Genomic DNA, 13,225 nt, shown 5'->3' with positions numbered 1-13,225 from the left:
TCGAAAAANCAAAAAAAAAAAAAAAAAAGAAATTCCGGGCTGGTGAGATGGCTCAGTGGGTAAGAGCACCCGACTGCTCTTCCGAAGGTCCGGAGTTCAAATCCCAGCAACCACATGGTGGCTCATAACCATCTGTAACAAGATCTGACGCCCTCTTCTGGAGTGTCTGAAGACAGCTACAGTGTACTTACATATAATAAATAAAATAAATAAATCTTTTAAAAAAAAAAAAAAAAAAAAAACTTTTAAAAAAAAAAAAAAAGAAATAACGAAGCTGAGACTTAATATTTCATGAATAAAGATTCTAGGCCATAAATAATGCTTTGCTTGTTCCCCAACTAGCTCATAATTTAATTACCCATTTATTTTACTCTAAGTCATGCCACATGGCTAGCTACCTGGTCCTCAGTTTCCTGTGTCTGTCTCCTCCAACGTTGTGGGAGAATCTCCCACGCCTGACTCAAACGTCTGACAGATGTCCCACCTTCTAATTTTTTTCTCGGCTCATTGGCCAATCAGCATTTTACTGGCAGATGAATGTCTCTATCCAATGCACAAGAGATTATTATCTCTATGGTGGGCAAACCACTTTTCATGAAAATGTGAGGGGTGGGGATTCAGAGTTCCAAACTCCAGAAATCCAAAGACTAGCTGTATCAGTGAGCACTGGGTTTGATTGACAGACCTTGTCTCCATGACTAGGGTGGAAGAGCCAAGTAAAGAAGATCTCTGACATTAACCCTTGGCTGCCATACACATGTATGTGCATCTAAGTCATAAAACATGCATGCATGCATGTGTACCAGGTACATACATGAAAAACAGAAACAGAAAAATTATTATAAACCTTTACCAATTATCGCCAACTGTTTTCTCACTGACATCCATGGTACCCTTTTCAGTGTTGAGAAAACAACAAACAAGAAGCTCCCGAATGGAGCTGTCCTGTCCTCTCAGCCTCTCTACCTCCCACAGTGCCTTGCCTTTGATTATGATCCCACTTCATCTTGGCTCCAAATGATTAATCCATTCACTCATCACTAGTACATCCTGGTGAAGGAAGGAGGGCCTGTGGTTCCTGCCCCCCCCCCCCAGTCTACCAAAAAGATGAAAAAGATCACACACATAGCTTTAACAAGCACAAACTGAGCAGACAGGAAAAGCTTACTAAGTGAGGTACAGGGAATATGGACTTAAACTGGGGCTTGAATTATCTGATCTCCCAATAAGCAGAATGGAGAGCAGGTGCAGGGGCCCAGAGGCAGGAATCAACATGGGACCAGGAGACAGGATCACAGCAGAAAGTCAGGGTGCTGAAAAGCACATCTGCAGTACTGGTGACAACAACCCTACCTACAAGTCACAGGAACTCACTTGTTTTTTTAAGTTTCAATTTATGTGCATGCCTCGGGTGTTTTGGTGCTTCTGGAGCCAGAAGAGGGTGACAGGTGCCCCGGAACCGGAGGTATTTGTGAAGAGACAGACCTGGGTGCTGTGAGTCGGTCTTGGGTGCTCTTAGCCACGGAGCCATCTCCCCAGACCTTTTGGTGCCTCTTTGTTTATATTTTTGAGACAGGGTATCAGTGCAGCTTAGCTGACTTTGTCCTGACTCCTAAGTGCCAGAACAGGCATGCACCACTCACTATGCCTGGCTCTTGCTTTTCTTTTGTTTTTGGAGACAGGGTTTCTCTGTGTAGACCTGGCTGTCCTAGAACTCGATCTATACACCAGGGCCTTGAACTCCAAGATGCCCTTCTGGCATTAAAGCTGTGTGTCACCACTGCCTTTCTTTCTTTTTTTTTTTCAAAGTACTTTTTCCTTATGAGATGGCTGGCTTGGAACTTGCTAAGTAGATCTTTTCTTCTTTAACAAACCAAACACAGACACCCAGACACCTGAGTTTTATTTGTGTGTGTGTGTGCCTCACATGCCAGGGTGCCTGTAGAGGTCAGAAGAGAGCATTGGATCCGGTGGAACTGAAGTTACAGGTGTTTGTAGGCCATCTGACTTCTGGGCTCTCAACTGCTGAGTTACTTCTAGTCATACTTTTGTTTGAGGTAAAAATATCATATGTAAATCAGATTGGCCTTGAACCCACAACAATCATGTTGACTCTGTCTCTTGAATGTTGGAATTACAGCTTGAGCCAGTGTGCCCAGACACTATTTTCTTTTATTTATTTATTTATTTATTTATTTATTTTTGGTTTTTCGAGACAGGGTTTCTCTGTGTAGCCCTGGCTGTCCTGGAACTCATTTGTAGCCCAGGCAGGCCTCAAACTCGTGATCCTCCTGCCTCTGCCTCCTTCAGCAAATCCTACCGGCGTGCGCCACCACAACCGGCTGACTTTCTTGCTGTACACAGCTCAGACTTCTGACAAGCATACCCAGCAATGACAAGATTACAGTTACAGCACAGAATATGATCTCAAAAGTTTTCAGTAGACTACCTAGCTCCCAAGCCTAGCTAGGCTGCATGGGATTGCTCACGTCGTTTGTGTCCATGTGACTTATTTCATACTTTAACAGGACTCTTGGATACTTCCCCTAATCTTTTTCTTTTTTGAGGCAGGGTCTCCCAGTGTAGCTCTGCTGGCTGTCCTGGAACTCTCCATGGAGACCAGGCTGGGAGCTATGCCTGCCTCTGCATCCCATGTGCTGGAATTTAAAGGATGTGTGCCATTATGCCTGGCTCATTTCCCCCTAATCTTAAAAACTTAAAGAAGTACAGAAAAACATGGAGCTGGAGAGATGGCTCAGCAGTTAAGAGCACCGATTGCCTTTCAAGAGGTCCTGAGTTCGATTCCCAGCAACCACATGGTGGCTCACAAACATCTGTTATGGGATCCTGAAAACAGCTACAGTGTACTCAGATATACATAAAATAAATAAATCTTAAAAAAAAAAAAAAAGAAGAAAGAAAAACACAAAGACCAAAAGGTGAAGTTATTGTCTGCTGGTCTACAGATGGTATTTAAATCTCATTAGGATTTATCTGACTGCTGTTTTAAGGAATACAACTGGGCCATCTTTGGAACACAGTTTGGTAAAGATACCTGTGACTTTCAACTGGAACGGGAGAAGCCAAGGAGGCATGGGAAGGAGATCTTCTAGGGCAGGGAGATGTGGAGATTCAAGGCTAAGCTGGAAAACTAAAAAATGAAGTAAATTCTAGTAAGTGGTTGCACATGGTAATCTGTGCCTGTAATCCCAGAATTTGGTAGGCCGAGGCAAAAGAACACTAAATTCAAAGCCAGTTCCATGAAAAAAAAATTCACTTGCTGAGCAATTTGGCCTAAGGATTTAAGTTACCCTTTTTTGGAGGCATGCTAACATTCTGTAGCCCAGGCTGGCCTGTACTCACGGCTGTCTGCTTGTCTCTGCTTCCTAAAGTGTAGCACCAGGTCTTTTGTTTGTTTTTTCGAAACAGGTTTTCTCTGTGCAGTGCTGGCTGTCCCGGAACTTACTCTGTAGACCAGGCTGGCTTCGAACTCAGAAATCTGCCTGCCTCTGCCTCCCAAATGCTGGGACTACAGGTGTGCGCCACCACTGCCCAGCCTTTTCTTTCTTTCTTTAAAGTTTTCCCATATAGCAGCTAGGGAAATAAATGACTTTACTTGTGTTACATGTGTTTACTGGTTTTTTTAGGCAGGGTGCCGCTTGAGTTGTGTGTGCCAGCGCCTGGGGAGAGAGGCTGAGGGGAACGGTTGGCTGAGTCTCTCCTTCCCAATCCGGGTCCCGGGGAAGCTTGTTGTTGAAGAGCCCCAGCAAGCCCAGGCCTTGAACTCCTCCTGCCCTCCTTTTCCAAATGCTGAATTTACAGGGATTTATCACCCCAAGGCTGGGGTTTGGTTTGGTTTGAACTTAAAAGGCTTAACCTTTAACTGGCAGAGGCAGGCGGATTTCTGAGTTCGAGGCCAGCCTGGTCTACAGAGTGAGTTCCGGGACAGCCAGGGCTACACAGAGAAACCCTGTCTTGAAAAACCAAAAAAAAAAAAAAAAAAAAAAAGACTAACTAACCTTCAATACAGTTAAGACTTGTTTTTAAGGTTTCTTTCCCTAGCACCATCCTGTCCACAACCCTGAGTGACTTTTCCGTAGACTTGGGGCACACACTCCACCTCACAGCTCCAGCCCCTTGTTCTTCCTCAACAGTCGCCTTTCTATTTTCACCCAGTCTTACTGGTATTCCTTTCCGGAAGTGTTGCTTTTGTTGGCTACTCTAAATGCTCCAGCATTTTTACAGAACTGTTTAAAAACTTTGATACAGATTTATATTAAAACCATTATTCACTATTTGTGTATGTGTTGGGGGTGTTAAGAGCTGCTAGCCTGACTTTCACAGCTTAAGAAGTTCAGGGAACTGGAATGACACCTAGGATCCCTTGCCAGTAATAATAATAATAATGGGTAGGGTTGCCAGAAAGGACCCACTAAACAGGATCTCGATCAGGCTAACTACAAACCTGCTCTCCCTTGGCAAGCCCTGCTCAGCATAGACGGCTTCCTCTGTCGCTGGGGTGGGGGATTCCACACCCGAAAAATGAATATTTGTTATCTAGTCCTCATTTAAACCCAAATTAGGTGGGGGTGTGGTGGAAGATGCCTTTAATTCCAGCAGTTGGGAGGTGGGAAGGTCATAATCAGTTACTTAAGCAATTCAAGGACAGGCTCGGGCTATATGAGGTCCAGTCTCAAACCACCCCCAATTTAATTACAGCTATAAACAATTCCTTGGGTAGACAGGGATGACCTACTATGTATTCAGATTAAACCTTTTAGTTATTTTCAAAAACAGGCATATCTTAAATCATATTCAATAAAATACTATAACAGGGTCCTTCCTCTTGTACTCTACAAGTCGAATTTCGATACTGTGTTTCTCCTGTATCTATTGATATGCTTGCCCTTTTTGAAAGTCACAGAAGCTAAGGCAACCAACGCTTTGTCCAGGTCCCACAGTCGGTGGAGGGTGGGCAAATTAGGAAAACCGCCAAAGCAAGCAGTCCCTAGTTTCAGTAAACTTAGCTGGGAACTTTGTCCAATCTCGAGGGTACCAAGGCAAAATTAACCACCAGAGGCGAACCAATTAAGAGCGAAGGCTCAGCAAGGTTAAGTCACTTGTTCAAGGTTACACCGAGCAGATCAGAACCAGAAATCCCAGGACTGAACACGTCTTAACTCCAGGGCGCGATCTGTTCTACCTGCGCCACGCCACCACTGACACGTGGTCAGGGGTAGTCTCAAGTGTTTGAGTTAGCAATGCCTGAAGAGAAAGTAGACTGTGAGGAGCCTGGGTGAGGCTGGGTGCAGGGAAAGACCTGCACCCACACAGCAGCAGTCCATGAGCCGGAAGCAAAGTAGCCCCGAAGTCCACCAAGTTTTCCCCGCAGTGCATTCGAGCGGGCGGCGGCCGGTCGGGCAGCGGAGCCGGCTCGCTAGGCCTCGCTCGGCCTCCCCGTGGGTCTGGGGACTCGCGAGCCCCGGAGGCCCGGCTGCCTTTCTCTTCTGGGTCCCCGGCTTTCAAAGCAGCACACAAACACACAAGCGCGCGCACACACACACACACACACACACACACGTCCCCGGGAGGTCTGCGATGGCCCGGCCGCCGCGCGCCCAGGCGCTGGGAAGCCACGTCGAGGGCGTTTCGCGTCTTCGTCCTCCCCACGCGCAGCGTGGCGGGCCGCGGCTGGGCTCGGGTGCCTGCGGGACCGCGGCAGGGCCGCCGCCGAGCACGGTCGCCCGCCGGCCGCGGGGCCTCAGGGCGGCGAGAGGCGGGGCGGGCGTGCGGGCGGAAGGAGGCGGAAGAGGAGGAAGAGGAGGAGGAGGAGGAGGAGGCGGTGGCCCGAGCCGGGAGACGGGCGGGGGGCGGGCCGGGGGAGGGGACGAGCGGGATTTGCGGACGCCGCGCCGCTGCCGGGAGCCGGCGGGGGCCCGAGAGTGACCGAGTCACGGCGGGCGCCGGCGGAGCCGCGGCCGCGTCGGACCCGCCTCCTGGAGGAGCTCAGCCCCGGCCAGGCCCGGCCCCATTCCCGCCCCGCGCCGCCTCCCCGCCGCCGCCGCCGCCGCCGCGGGAGCGCTCCCCTGCCCACCCCGCCCCCGCGGCCGAGCCCGGGAGTCGAGTGGGAGTCGGCCGGCCGGGCGCGGGCAGCGCCGGGAGCCCACGGTGGGGGCACACTGCAGCCGGGAGCCCGGGAGGGGCCGCGCCGCCAGCGTCTGAACTAGGATGTCCCGACATGAAGGTGAGAGCCGAGCCCCCGCCCCCACCGCTTGGGCCTCGGCCTACCCCGCCCGAGGTCCGGGCGCCGCCGAGGGCAGCGGGGCACCGGCGGGGACGCGGGCCGGGCCCGAGTCGCGGGACTGGGGAACCCGAGGCCACCGCGGCCCGAAGAGCGAGCGGGAGCGGGAGCGGCGGCCGCAACCGTGGCTTGCGGCCGCGGCCCTGAGCTGGGCCTGGAGCCGGAGGCGGGGCGGCCGGGCGGCCGGAGGCTTTGCACTGTCATGGGGCGGGAGAGGGGGAGGGGAAGCGGCGGGGCCCGTTACCGGCGGGAGCCCGGCCCTCGGGACACATACCGGACGCCGAGGCCCGGCCGGCCCGCCCGGGGGAACCGCGGGGCCCCGGCGCGGCCTAGCTGCGGCGGCTCCCGGAAGAACCGGGCGCCGTGGCCGAGCCGGGTCGCGGGCGTGCGGCCGCCACAGGGGGAGCGGGGTCCGGGCCCCGCGGGCGCGTCCGGCCTCTGGGAGACCGCGGGCGAGCGACGGCCCCGCCTGAGGGCCGCGGCCGTGCGGGCGGGAAGGCGCCGCGGGCTCGGGTTCGGGCAGCCCTCGGTGACTGGAGCTCGCCCGGCCTCGCGGTAGGCCTCTGCGCGTCCCTGGGCTCGGGTAAGCCAAGTTCCCGGGGCGGATCCAGCCCGGCCGCGGTGAGCAAACTCCCTGCTCCGTCACCTCGCCGGAGCGGAACTTGCTCCCGGCCGGTCCCGGGCCCTCACCCGCGTGCGCTGCCCACCGAAGCGGGTTTACAGTCGGGGGCGATTGGACTTCCGCGGTGCCCTGTGGAAACACGCTAGGGTTCTGTGGTTAAGAATCAGACCACTCACGTCCCAGCCCCACGGCACAAAGGCACAAGTGTTTTCAGGCTGATGGGTGGGCGATGAACTGGCGAAAAATAAGTTAACTTGAATTTACTACCATATGGTTTAGGAAGGGGGGAGGGGGCTATGTTCTCTTTGTTTCACTACAGCAGGTTTTACCTTTAAAAGTAGTCACCGACTTAGTGAAAAGTTTATTTCAGTACGGTTAATGGAAGATTGTATAAGTGACCTGAAAATAATTGTGTCCCTAAGATTTTCAAGTCCTATATAGGTGTTTTGGAAGTGAAGAAAGTTTGAAGAGGCAGATTATCGCAGAGGGAAGTGCATTCTTAGGGAAGTACAAACCCTGGAATTACTAAAGTGACAAACTCAGATCAATTAACATACATTTAGTGAAAGTTTCAGAATTTGCATTTATAAAGGCAAGATTGAGGTTGACTCGGAACTTTTATGTTCCGGCGAGTCTTTATTTAAAAAAAACAAACAAACTAATAATAGGGAAGAGCATGGAGCATTTTTGATTACTGTTAATGTGTTGGTCACTTTGAAATAGTCAGATGAAAAGAAATATTTGGGAACTCACCTGTTAAAGCATTTTATATGCTTAATGGGAATGCGTTCCTTATCACTGCAACTTGAAAAAAGTCTTAATTAAGGTTGTAATCAAATTCCATTTGGAAATGGTAAGGTTAATTTTAGATGGCATCAGTTGGTGTATTGACCACCTTCAAGACAAAGTAAAAGTGAGCTTGAGGTTCAGGCCCTAACTCAGGAACCAGACTAAAATAAAAGAACAACAGTCGCCTTAAGGAAGCAGACCGAATATTCTTAATGAGCAGTAAGTAGCCTGGAAAAAGTACCCTCAGATGGTGTGTTTGAGTAATTAAAATGGCTTAGGTAGGTATAGCATCCTTCAATAAAACACATTGTGTGATCTAAGCCCATCATTCCCTCTTGGGTCTTGGAAAAGGATACCTTTTAATTACTTGACATCTTGAAACTTTTCAACACCTTTGCAATTTAATGCCAGATGTTTCCAAAATGGATGAGTTGAAGGTTTGCACAATGTTTGACAAGTGATTTTATATTTACATAATACATTAATTAAATTTATTATTTTCTTTATTTATTTTGACAATGTCTCACTACGAAGCCCTGGCTCTCAAGAGTTCTGCCTGTCTGTGCCTCCCCAAAGTGTGATTACAGGTGTGTGCTCTCAGACTTTTAACAGGGTTAGAAAGTTTAAGGGTCTAGTTTTTGGCCTAAGTCAGGAATGATAGTTTCAGTATCACGTTTGTCCATGAGATTTGTCTATATTTTGTAGTATATTATTTCAGGCAGTAATTATTTTCATCAGGAGGAATTTGACAATTCCAGATTTTCTGCTTCCCTTTCTCTTTGGGCCAGCTAATCCTGTTTACTTCATCTTTGCTTTTGACACAGGATCATGGTGCCCATTCCTGGCTGGTCTGATCTCACTGTGCACAGGAGAGAGACCGGCTTCACACTTTCAGCCCTCCCCCCATCAATCCCCACCCCCATGTATCCAGTCTTCCTGTATCTGCCTCCCTCCTGAGCCACCTGTCCTAGCACAACACTTTTTAGTGGTCTGGTTTTTTAGCTCTTTTAATCATCGGTCCTCCACATTCTCTGCAGTTGTTTTCCTCAGGAGTCTGACCCAGAACTGGATGTTGGAGTCTAGTCCCGGGCAGAGCTGTACATCCTGTCATGTTCTTGCCTAGGTCTTGATTTCCAGCCTTTTGTGTACAAGTAACTTGTTACTTTGTCTTCTCCCAACTCTAACCAATTGCTCTGTAGTATACAGATGATGTGCCTTTGGACACACAGCCCCAAGGTGAACACCTGTCAAGATCAAGCACTGGACTACTCTGAGAAACATGGATGAAGCCAAGGGCCCGGAGAATGAATGCTCTAGGCCAGGGTTATCGCACTTTCTCTAAAGGGCCAGGCAGAAAACATAGGCTTAGCCAACTATATCTGTCACTACCACAGTTGTCATAGGAAAGCCAGCTAATCAAGTGGTTATGGCTGTGTTCCACTTAAAACCTTTTTTTATGGACACCGACATTTGAATTTCATAAAATTTTCATGTGTCATGAAATATGGTTCTTTGAAACCTTGCCACCACCACCATTTAAAAATGTAAAGGCCATTTTTAGCTGGTGGGGCCCATCAAGAACTGGTGGAGGCCAAAATTGATCCAAGCTCTGTAGTTGTCTGACCTATTGGAGCTGTAGAGTTGGGTCCTGGAGCTGGTGGGAGACCAGAAAGGTCCCAGACCCTTGATGTGTCTGTGTTTCTGCTGGGTCCTGAGCAAGTGCAGGGATTGACCAACTCCTGCCCCTTAGGAGGAGAAGGGTTAGTGACTAGCACCCACCCTTTCAGGTAGGTGTGAGTGGGGTGGCAGGTCTCCACAACAGTGAAGTTCCTGTTGCTATAGAACTTGTCTGGGGAGAAATCCAAGTCACCTCGTTTTGAAATTCACTTGCCATGTTAGCTAACATTTCCCAGGTACTAGCACCAAGTCAGGCTGTGTTGTCAACAGTGATTCTGCAAATAGTATCTAGTTTTCTGTCTTACACCAAACCCAGTCATTTTCTGTTTTCCATGGTTTTTTTGTTTGTTTGTTTTTGTTTTTAAACTGTCTCTGGATGGGACTATAGCTCAGTTGTGGAACACATGTGTTCTGCTTCTTGTTATTTTTGAGACAGGGTCATAGGTATCTGGCTGGCCTTGAAATTTTTGTGACCAAGAGTGACCTTGAGCTTTTCTTCCTTCAACTGCCCAGCTAACAGGCATGTCGCACCATGTCTGGTTTATGTAGTGTTGGGACTTGAACCCAGAGCTTCATACATGCTGGGTAAGCGCTTTACCAGCCAAGCTGCATCCCTGGCCTTGCAGTACGTGCTTAACCTGCAGCATAAGCTTTGAGTTTATTTTTCAGCACCAAAGGAAAATAAAAGGAGGCATGTGTGGTGTCACCTAACATTAGCTGTAGCCACTCTTAGAGGAAGACTGGAGGATCCCCTGGGCCTAGGAATTCACTGCCAGCCTAGTTGTACTTCTTTGTCAAAGGAAATGGCACTTCAGGTTCAAGAGACAGCACTTCAAGTTTGTGTCTGTATTACCAGCACCCTTGTCAGGAGATGGAGGCAAAATCCTATACCACAAAAAAACAAAAAAGAAAAAAAGAAAAAGAAAAAAGTTGTTTTGGTAAACAACATATTTGAAATGTATGCAATTCAGAGTTTGAAAATCAGGAAATAACTTTGTAAATAAAAACCTGTCAGATTACTTATCCTTAGTTCATGAGCTCAGTTATGGGTGTTGTAGTTGATTACCTGGGTTAACACAGATAGCTTTAAATCCTTGGACTGTTTCCATTACTATGTAAAAGGCACTGCTAGGTACCAAGGAATGTAAGGAGACACGGGCTTCGACTCTAAGCCTGGTAGGAAAGATGTGTTTGTAGACAGTTTCTGAAGGCAGTGCAGCCTGAGGTGGGCTGACAGAAAAAGATAACGAGCAAGTGGATGTCACAGTGCTTGCCAGCTTGGATCATACAGCTTTGGCGCAATGTTTATTTAGTGCACGTGCATGAGAGGGTGTGTGGAGCAGTGTATAAGTTAACTTTAGAACTCAGTTCTGTATTCTAACTATAGAGCTATATATTCTATGGCTTCCTGGGACTGAACTGTGTTCACCAGGCTTGTCTGACAAATGCCTTTACTTGATGAGACCTCTCACCCTATTTTCCACAGGTTTAGAGAAGGAATGAATATATTTTGATTCTAATAGTTGAGTGGGTTTTTGTTTGTTTGTTTGCTTGTTTTCTTTTTTTTTTAAGATTTATTTATTTATTTATTAATTATATGTAAGTACACTGTAGCTGTCTTCAGACACTCCAGAAGAGGGCATCAGATATTGTTATGGATGGTTGTGAGCCACCATGTGGTTGCTGGGATTTGAACTCCAGACCTTGGGAAGAACAGTCGGGTGCTCTTACTCACTGAACCATCTCACCAGCCCGCTTGTTTTCTTTTTTTATGAGAACAGGGTCTCTTATAGCCCAGGCTGGCCTTGAACTTCTGTACTACTTCTACCCAGGTGACTAAGTTTTGGGGTTACAGCTATGTGTCACTTTGAAGTACTTAGGCTTGTTCTCTGCTACTCTCTATTAAAAAGATAGTTCATGTCTTTCTTTGTTCAAGAGACATGGTGTTGTACATGGCAGTTACATGTGGTAAGCCCAGGGTGACTTTCCCAAGTGGCTTCTCTGCTTTGACCTTCACAGGAGTCCTGGGCATTAGACACAGATTGTCCCATTTGGTGCAAGCACTTTACCTAGCTAAGACACCTAACAGCCCTGATTTCTGGGGCAGGGACTCGTGTAGTCTGCACTGGCCTTTAACTCCCTCCCTATGTAACTGAGGATGACTCTCAACTTGTGATCCTGCTTCCACCTCCTAAGGCTGGAACTACAGGTGCACGTCACCATGCTGTGTTTGCACAGTGCTAGGCCAGCAATCTGCCAACAACTACAACCCCAGCCTTTTCTGTACTGTGCTTAGTAAGATTGAGGTTTCCAGGAGAAATGATATTCCTTATGTTTACTCATTTATTTAGTTCTCTTGCAGTGCTGAGGCTGGAACCCAGAGTCTCTGGCATACTAGACAAGGGAATTAAAGTTTTGATACAGCCTTCTTTACTTTGTGAACTTACTCTGTCTTTGTGAACATCTTCTGATCTCTTTCTTCAGCCTCCATTGTGGTACAGGTCTGTGCCACCAGGCTTTGTTTACCTGACTTGTATTCCACTGGCTTTTTGAAGATTTTTTTACTTGTGTACTGAAAGTGACTAGATGGGACATTACAATTTCTAATTTGTTTCTCAGAAACATTTAATGCTGTTTATTAACAAATGTGAAAGCCCCACCCCACCCCCAGCCTAGTTAGCATCAGTTTGTAGATATCTTTTTGTATCACTGGGGATTGAAGCTGGGTCTGTATACACACTGTAAGAGATCTACCATGGAGCCACAGCCCTGGTCCTCAACTTTGGTTTTCTAAGACAGGGTTTCATGTAACTCTAACTGGCCTCAAACTTGATCTGTAACTGAGGATGACCTTGAACTACTGCCTCTGCCTCCCAAGTGGTGGAATTGCAGGTTTGTGCCATTAAACCTAACAACTTTTTTTTATTGACAAAAATTATGTATTTACTTTTAATGTATACAGCATTTTCAAATGTATGTGTATATGTTGCAGAGTGTCAATTTCAACTTTTTGAAAATTGTGCCCATTTGTATCTTTTCTCTTTTTAAAAAATACTCTTTAGCACTAAACACACATAAAGACATAAAAAGTGAATTGAAATATTTTTTTCCTCAGATTTTGACTTCAAAGCTAGGCATATAATTTTACTACCCACTAAAAAGCTCTGTACCATCATGTCTTGACTGTTCAAAGATCATGACAGTAGTAAGACAGTTTTAGCGTCATAGATGACATTTCTCTTGGTTTTTTGTTTGTTTGCTATGTGTACATAACTGGCCTGAAACTCACTTTGTAGCCAAGATTAGCCTTTTTTCTTCTGAGTGTTGGAATTGTAGGCATAAGCTATCATACTCAACTGCTTTGACTTTCCATAAACAATAGATGATAACTTAAATTTATGAGAAAACACATTGTATTTTAATTTCTAGATTCTTCATATAAAGTTCAGTTTGAAATATACTTTTTCCGTGTATTGGCATTTTGTGTTTTAGTTCAAAGTATTAAATTCTTGTTTTAACTTGGGACTTTAAGTAGAAATAACTTTCTTTTAATCTGGGAATTTTCCGTTGCTCAGCCTTAGGGTATGTGACACTCAGAAGTCTGAGGCAGACAGGTCAGTCAGTTCATGGCCAGCCTGGGCTGCTTAAAACCCTGTCCTTAACAAACACAGAACCAAAGAGCCATTCCAAACTGTTACCAATAATTTTGTTTATTTCCAGAAAGGAAACTGGCGCCAGGCCTGGTGGCGCAGGCCTTTAATCCCAGCACTCGGGAGGCAGAGGCAGGCGGATTTCTGAGTTCGAGGCCAGCCTGGTCTACCAAGTGAGTTCCAGGA

General features: G+C 47.2%; 1 protein-coding gene across 2 annotated transcripts in view; it reads left to right on the top strand.

Moving 5' to 3' along the window:
* Positions 1–5,882: 5,882 nt before the first annotated feature.
* The window catches only part of Kcmf1 (potassium channel modulatory factor 1), a 59,594-nt gene continuing 52,251 nt past the window's right edge, over positions 5,883–13,225 (top strand). The window contains exon 1 of one of the 2 annotated variants that reach the window (XM_021189947.2): positions 5,883–6,244. In XM_021189947.2, the coding sequence (XP_021045606.1) occupies positions 6,229–6,244 (16 nt within the window). In that variant the 5' untranslated portion in view covers positions 5,883–6,228. Of the gene's footprint in view, positions 6,245–6,571; positions 6,885–13,225 lie in introns of those variants that run through there. The other variant, XM_021189948.2, reaches the window with a different exon arrangement.

This window comes from Mus pahari, chromosome 2 (assembly GCF_900095145.1).
Source record: "Mus pahari chromosome 2, PAHARI_EIJ_v1.1, whole genome shotgun sequence".
Taxonomy (NCBI): domain Eukaryota; kingdom Metazoa; phylum Chordata; class Mammalia; order Rodentia; family Muridae; genus Mus; species Mus pahari.
This window is presented reverse-complemented; position numbering and strand designations above follow the sequence as displayed.